The 8,218-nt window shown below is 38.7% G+C and overlaps 1 protein-coding gene across 1 annotated transcript; it reads right to left on the reverse strand.

The window, feature by feature from the left end:
• Positions 1-2,581: 2,581 nt before the first annotated feature.
• On the reverse strand, positions 2,582-7,816 carry LOC120779995 (phenoloxidase-activating factor 2-like). Its single transcript, XM_040112282.1, has 3 exons — positions 7,689-7,816; positions 3,761-4,085; positions 2,582-3,676 (listed from the first exon to the last, which is right to left on the reverse strand). Exons 1-3 carry the CDS (start codon positions 7,700-7,702, stop codon positions 2,816-2,818), a joined length of 1,200 nt encoding a protein of 399 aa, XP_039968216.1. The 5' UTR covers positions 7,703-7,816; the 3' UTR covers positions 2,582-2,815.
• Between the last annotated feature and the right edge of the window lie 402 nt (positions 7,817-8,218).

Genomic DNA, 8,218 nt, shown 5'->3' on the forward strand with positions numbered 1-8,218 from the left:
GAAACGACTCGGTAAAGTTTGGTTGACATAGCTATAGTAGTTTCCGAGATATGTACAAAAAACTTAGTAGGGGGCGGGGCCACGCCCACTTTTCCAAAACAATTGGGTCCAAATATGCCCCTCCCTAATGCGATCCTTTGTGCCAAATTTCACTTTAATATCTTTATTTATGGCTTAGTTATTTTTTACTTTATAGGTTTTCGGTTTCCGCCATTTTGGGGGCGTGGCAGTGGGCCGATTTTGCCCATCTTCGAACTTGACCTTCTTATGGACCCTAGAAATACGTGTACCAAGTTTCATGATATCTCAATTTATACTCAAGTTACAGCTTGCACGGACGGACGGACGGACAGACGGACGGACAGACAGACATCCGGATTTCAACTCTACTCGTCACCCTTATCACTTTGGTATATATAACCCTATATCTGACTATTTTCGTTTTAGGACTTACAAACAACCGTTATGTGAACAAAACTATAATACTCTCCTTATCAACTTTGTTGCGAGAGTATTAAAACAGGCTGAGCTTTTGGGGTCTGGATTAAACGACTGAAATTACTTTCTCGTGGTACAAAGATTTCTTATTTTCGACGTCGTGACGATGAAAAGGATGTGATTTAGTCTATTGTAATAACGTTCCGGTTGTGATGAATTTATTAAATTTCGAATATGATTCAAGTCACTGGCGACTGTTTATTGACTCTTCAAAAACTAGTTTGAAAGCAGTGTTACTGCATAACAGAAACAAACTTCCTTCAGTGCCGATTGATCACGGTTCTAATATGAAAGAGACTTACGAAAATATGAGATTTATACTTGAAAAAATTGAATACAGTAAACACGCTTGGAAAATTTGTGGTGATTTTAAAGTCATTGCACTTTTACTTGGACTACAGCTTGGTTATACGAAATTTTGCTGTTTTATTTGTGAATGGGACAGTAGAGACAGAAAAAGTCACTATACAAGAAAAGTGTGGCCCAACCGTGAATCACTAACTCCAGGCCATAAAAATGTTAAAAATGATCCTCTAGTGAACCCTGATGACATACTTTTACCACCGTTGCACATAAAGCTTGGTCTGATAAAAAATTTTGTAAAAGCTATGCCTAAAGATGGAGATGAATTTTTATATCTAAAAGAGAAATTCCCTAAACTCAGCGAGGCAAAAATCAAAGAGGGAATATTTGTAGGCCCACAAATACGGCAACTGATGAAGGATAACAGCTTTGAAGAAAAACTGAATGATCAGGAAAAACTCGCCTGGAAATGTTTTGTGAATGTTGTTCAAAATTTTCTAGGTAACCATAAAGCGGAAAATTACAAAGTTATGCTGGACTCTCATCTGGATTTCTTTCTGGCAAATTTAGGTGCTGTGAGTGACGAACAAGGTGAGAGGTTCCATCAAGACATTTCCTTAATGGAAAAGCGTTATCAAGGCAAATGGAGTCCAGGAATGCTAGCAGACTATTGTTGGAGACTTAAAAGGGACCTACTGGAAGCCAAATATTCAAGAAAATCATAAGTATCTATTAGATATTAGGAAATTATTCTGTAAGTGTGGCTGAATTTTGCACTTTTACGAAAATATATGTTTTGATGTCACAAGAAAACATGATGTGTACATTTATTTTCATTGATATATTATTATTTGGTGGCCATGGTATATTCAAAATTTGATATAAATTTCCATGTGACAAAAAAAATACAAATTTGTTGACCAGTGGTATCTATCATGGCAAGATCATCAAGTTGGGTCTTAAAGTTTCGTGCAATACCGCTATGGGCAAGCACCCAAATCAGTCTAATCGTGAAATAACTCGATGCTAGAATTAAGGAGTCTAGAATTCTTTTCACAAATCTTGAGCCAACAGTCAGCGAACTCAAGACTTATATATATCGCGGCGCTACTATCGTAGTGGATAATAACCACTCTGATGCAGGCCGCGCTATGGAGCAGTAGATGTACTGCGCCTTTATGACTGTCATATGCGCTTGGAGGATGTTGGAGTGGAAGCCAAAACTGGAGCTGATGAACTGTTCTCGACAGTTTACTACTCCACCAACCGGTAAGCTTTGATTCATCCGCAAAAATCACAATTTCTTTTCTCCAGCGAGTCTTTCCCTCCCATGCCTCCCTCGAAGGAATGTGATCAGTGCAGCGACAGCCAGGCTAAGCTCGGTGATCTACTAATACAAGTATTTTGGAATAAATTCAAAGTGCGGGAGGATTCCAGAGTGATTCCAGAGTGAGAGTAAGTACCAAACTATTCTGAGTCTGAGTGCAGCTGGTCGCGAACCATGCACGGTTATATGCAGCTAGAGCCATAGTTGATGTGGTTCGTTTTTTGTGACTGCAAAGCCTATTAACCAACCAATATAACAATTTAAGTCTCTCTCATTCCCTTTATATCATATATGCATATAGGTTAAATATATGAGTTTTTTTCACAGCTCTTAGATAATATATTGGCATTCGCAAGGCAAGAACTTGTAGAATTGCAAAGGTTTTTAGTGGTTGAGCGAGCTTCGCGCTTAGCCAAATCACAAGTCTCATTTTTGGCATTGAGAAAGAGTACATTTATTTTACATAACATAATAGTAAAGCTGGGTTAAGTACCGTTGAGATACCTTACTATATTACGAATTCGTATTTACAAATAGTACTGTTCATATACTTGAATAAAACAAGAGATCTCTACAGAGTCGGTTTCTCAATTAATAGTATTAATAGTTTTTTTAAGTCTAATAACAGCTTAGCACTGATCTATAGTATATATGTAGGGCTTGGCAGATAATTCCTAAATATCCGTATTATGGCGTAAAAAACTTGGTGTCGATTCCCTTTGCCACCAGCTTTTCGATGATCCACTCGCGTAACTGCGCCACGTTCGCGTATACGCCGGGAATATTCTCCACTCCACATTCGATACCCCAAGAAACAACACCAGCTTGAAGATAGCGTTCTGGATTATTCGGATCGGGGCATGATAATGGCGAACCGCCATCACCTTTACACGTGTCTTTACCCAGTTCACCGCCAGCGCACATGAAACTATTGTGTAGCTGAAAATATCGACTCAGCCGCGTTACACGCAATTGCGTTTGACATTTTGCATGCGGTATAACAGGCAACTCGATCTTCTTCAAAATATGCTGGTATGCACCGTGTTTACCAAACTTGTCCTGACCCCAACCGGTGGCAAAGCAACGCTTATTATCGAATATTGTGCCCGCTTCGGGCAAACAAATGGGTTGCACATTCGGTGCCAAAGTAAATGGTGTTTCCAAAATTAATAACGCGATATCGTTAAATATGGTGCTGCGACTAAAGGACTCATGAACTACGATTTCTGAAACTCGGGCATCTTGATGCATAAGCGGTTCCTGTGTGGTCTCCAAATCCCATTCGCCTGCACGGACCATTAACGGGGCGGTCTGTTTGTCCGAGAGACAATGAGCCGCTGTTAGAATGACGTTTGGTGCGATAATCGAGCCGCCACACTTGAAAACCTTCTGATTTCCAGTATTTGCATAAATCGCCACCATCCAGGGAAATTCTGCGAATTCTGCCTCGTTATTTTTAGCATTGGTAATTTTGAAAGATACGCCATTAAAATTGCGATAACCGCAAGTATTTCTTTGAGGCACATCCAGTGGTTTGGGCTCCTGTAACTGCAAAAGCACATAAGTTTTAAAATTTCGATGACTCTGCAGACGTGTCTATGCTATGTATATTACTATCAAATGGCTACTTACCTTATTGCTTACATCACAGCAGCTTTCCAAATAGGCGCATGGATTAGATCCGTCTATACGAAGATTGAGCATATCTATTCCATAAATATTGACCGTTCCATTTTCATTGCAGAGACTGCGTGGTACACATTCCTTGCCGAAGCCACAAATCTTAGCTGATGTATCTACTCTTGTTTCTGGTATAAGTTCTGTCGAATTGTCGTCAAATATGCGTCCTAATAACACATCAATGTTTGGTATTGATTGAGTTCGTACCGGCTTAAGAAAAATGCCTAGCAGGCATACAACAGTAATCGTCAGCTGTAGAGACATGATTTTTGGTAAGCTGTAATATAAGAATCAAAGGAAATATTATTTATTTATTATTTGCACTAGCAATAAAAATTAATTTCGCAAGGACAGTCAGTTACCATACTCGTCTGTCCTTGCGTTCCAAGAAACTTGAGACTTGTGTTCCCTGGTAGTATAAGAAGGCTGTTATTGTGGATCGGACCATTGCCACGCCCAAACAATTTTTTTAATTAAAAAACCTATAAAATATTATAACTAAGTCATAAATTAAGATAGAAGACAGTAATTTGGTGAAGGGAATTGCAGTAGGAAGGAGGTAGGTGTTAAAAAGTTGTATATATGAGTCGAAACGGAAGGGCTTTATAGTAGCCTATGCCAAAATCCTATGTCTCAGGAAATACTTGATCTTTTTTTATTCTCTCACTTTACGATATAAAAACCTAGTTCATCGTGCCGCAATCGTAGGAGATTTTGCTGGACATTTTCCCAATAGGCATAAATGCTATAAGGCTAAAAATCTAATCGGAAGCATTTTGTCAAAGTTGTATGGAAGAAGGAGAGGTGGAAACATCCATGTACTTTCTCCTCCAGTGCCCAACCTTTGCAAGACTAAGGCCTAAACATCTCGGCAGTCATACCTTCGGTAAACCAAAAGGCATAGCCGAAACTGACATTGGCCCCTCAACAAATTTTGTGATCGACTTTGACGATTTATGAGGATCTTTATGATGTACTTTATAGCGGTTCTAGGCGTTCTAAGCTGCAAGTGAGCTCCTTATTATAACCAACCATTTAACCTAACCTATGAATATATTTTTACACTTAAAAACGCCGATTCCAGTGAACTTATACTATATTCAATGTGTACGCTACATCTTTCTGCCTCTCGTTTTTTCCCTCGACAGTATGAATTTTTGTAGGCGAGGTAGTCCGCACCTCTGATAAGAATTCTACGCTTAAGTGATATTGATAAGAGTCATATGTATGTATGGTATGTATAGTATATAGGAAATTCAAATACATAGGAAAAGTGCAATCGCATTCTCCAAATATATAATTAAGAGAAATAAGGAAGAGCCAAATATCTACCTTCCGCCTTTTTGTCTTTTGAATTTCGCGGCTACAGAGATCATATACAGAGATCATATCTGGCAATACTATACTTGTACATCTTTAAAAGGTCTTGACATAACCTACAAAACGACGCTATGCATGATTACTTTGGATATTGTGTTCAACAGTTATAGACGTTAATGTTTTTCTTTGTTAAAGGCAAATCCTCTAGAGAAACGTTCCGTGAGATCAATGGTGTTTTGGAGGATGGTACTCTATCATTTCGAACTGCGGACGAATGGTTTCGACGACTCAGAGCAGGAGAAAACGACACCATGGATAAGCCAACCTGTGACGACGAATACCAATCAAATCATGGAAAACATCGAGTTAGACTGACATGTGACATCGCCCAGAAGATGGAGTTAGTCACAAAACTATTTTGAAAGATCTGCAGAAAGCTGGATACTCAAAAACGCTTGATGTTTGGGTGCCGCATGATTTGACGCAAAAAAACCTTCTGGACCGTATCAGCGCCTGCGATATGCTGCTGAAACGGAATGAACTCGACCCATTTTTGAAGCGGATGGTGATTGGCGACAAAAAATGTATCACATACGACAATACCAAGCGAAAACGGTCGTGGTCGAAGGCTGGTGAATCGTTCCACACAGTGACCAAGCTGGTATTGATGGTCAGGATGGTTTTGCTACGTGTTTGGTGGGATTGGAAGGTAATCATCCACTATGAGCTGCTCCCACATGGCCAGACGCTTAATTCTACTATCTACTGCAAACAACTGGACCGCTTCAAGCAGGCGACCGACCAGGAGCGTCCAGAATTGGCCAACAGGAAGGGTGTGAACACTACACAGGACAACGCCAGACCACACACTTCGTTGATGACTAGTCAGAAGCTACGGGAGCTCGGATGGGAGGTTTTATCGCATCTACCATATAGCCCGGACATAACGCCAACTGGTTACCACCTATTCCTGTACATGGCGAACGCCCTTGTTGGTGTAAAGTTGAGCTCAAAAGAACCTTGTGAAAATTGGCTGTCCGAGTTCTTCGCAAATAAGGAGGGGGGCTTCTACGAGGGGGGGTATTATGAAGTTGCCGTCTAGATGGACACAGATTATCGAATTTTTGAACAAAATCCGTTCACTGTAAAACTTTTTATAAAGCATTGAATAAAGATCAAAAAAGTGGAAAGGAGATATTTGTAGGTCAAGGGAAATATGTATGTAATAAATAAGATGGCTCCGTAATTGTCTCAGAGATAGTTCAAACAACCAAGAATTGGTTGTGCACCAGTTTTACTCTAGCAGATAAAGCGCAATCCTAAAGATACTGTACAAGCAACACCGAAGACGATATTGCTACTGCGGAGCAGAGTATCCGTATAAGAAATAGACCCGAGTGAGTTCATTCGCCGTCGCGCGAAACAACTGGAGATGTGTCCATCCGCTTTGTGAAATATTTTATGGAATGTTCCTGGTTTGTCGCATTTGAAGTACTGATAACCCATAAATTGAGACGGCGATACGTTCTCAAAAAGTTACTGTTTGGTGTGCTCTGTTTACAGATTGAATCATTGGTCCATATTTCTTCAAAAATGAAGCCGACCATAATTTTACAGTGAATATAGAACGCTGAAAAGCGATGATGAATGCCTTTTTCACGCCTGAATTGGAGGATATTGAAGTGGAGGACCTTTGATTCCAAGATCGTGCGATTCAGCACCGGTGGACTATTTATGGGTTGAGACGCCTTGGACGCCAAGACGAATTTCATGAAGCTCATCCAAAATTAGAAAACTATTGATGCTGTGCGCAAACTGATGTTGCACCATCGTTAAGTGCCCTATCATGAGATTCCGACAACTATAGGTAGTAGTGGCACCAGCATATATTCAATATTGGAAGAACATATGATTGTAAAAACATTTATTTCACGTTGAATTCCATAGAATTTGTCGATCGTTCAAAAACGGCTCTTGTCTATGGGTCGACAGAAATGTTAAAAAATGCGATAATGGTGCTTTAAACACGTCTATGACAACATGACAGTGTATGATTCATGTATTTAAACGTATGAGCTCGAGAGTAAAAAACAGCAGTCGACTTTTTAGGCAGTTTTAAATGAGCCGAATCCAAGAAAAACTGTTCGCGCATGATGCACTTCCAAGCCAATGGTTGCTTTTTTTTTTTTATTTAAAAACTGGACAGCACGCATTAGAACAGCTCAGAACAGTAATTCTGCGAGCTCTGCTACATAATACTAAGCGATTTTCAATAATTAATATTTGTTTTTCTTTTCCAATCTCGCAATATAAAATGCAACCTACGCATGTGGTGTCATAATAAATTTTTAGGAATAAAAAATAATTATGCTCTTTTCAAGGTGCTGCAAAAGTAGAAAATATTCCGATTTAAGCAGATTCAGTGTCTTCGAAGTATAACTTTTTACACAAATTTTATTTCCAATATTTTAATTTGATTCATCTGCACTTTTATACGCGAAAAAGTATATACAATACATTATTTACGCAGACATTTTATAGCAAAATCAATTCAACTCACTTAAGAATGCACATGTCACCGGCGTTTGTAACGAAGGCTGAGAACCTCGCGACTATTTACCAGAAGTTACACTGGCAGGGCAATGGCAGATTACTGCGTTTATATGCTTATCAATAGCGATGTTTCAATATCTACTAGGCAATGGCATCTCAGAGCGTACTGAAATATGCAGCTTGAAATACTAGTCTAGAGGCAAGTTTGAGTTGAAACTACATTCTATATTACATATTGAACTTTAACGCTGTTGAATGTAAATTACACTATAAAACAAATTTTTGCTTTATTGTTGTAAATTTTTTTACCAAATTTACGAACTTTACATTTTTTCGAAGAAAATGTAAAAATTTAAACAAAATTTTTCGTTTTCGAACAATTTATGCTACATGTATGTATGTAATGGTCTTATAGATTAATCGAAATTTCGAATTTAATTATTAAAATATTCCAAAAAACTTAGTAGCAAGTAAAAAAGTTTAACAACCATCTCCTTTTTAAAAGTTGATAGCAGTATAGAATAGATTTTTTTTTTA

Source organism: Bactrocera tryoni, unplaced genomic scaffold (assembly GCF_016617805.1).
Source record: "Bactrocera tryoni isolate S06 unplaced genomic scaffold, CSIRO_BtryS06_freeze2 scaffold_120, whole genome shotgun sequence".
NCBI lineage: Eukaryota > Metazoa > Arthropoda > Insecta > Diptera > Tephritidae > Bactrocera > Bactrocera tryoni.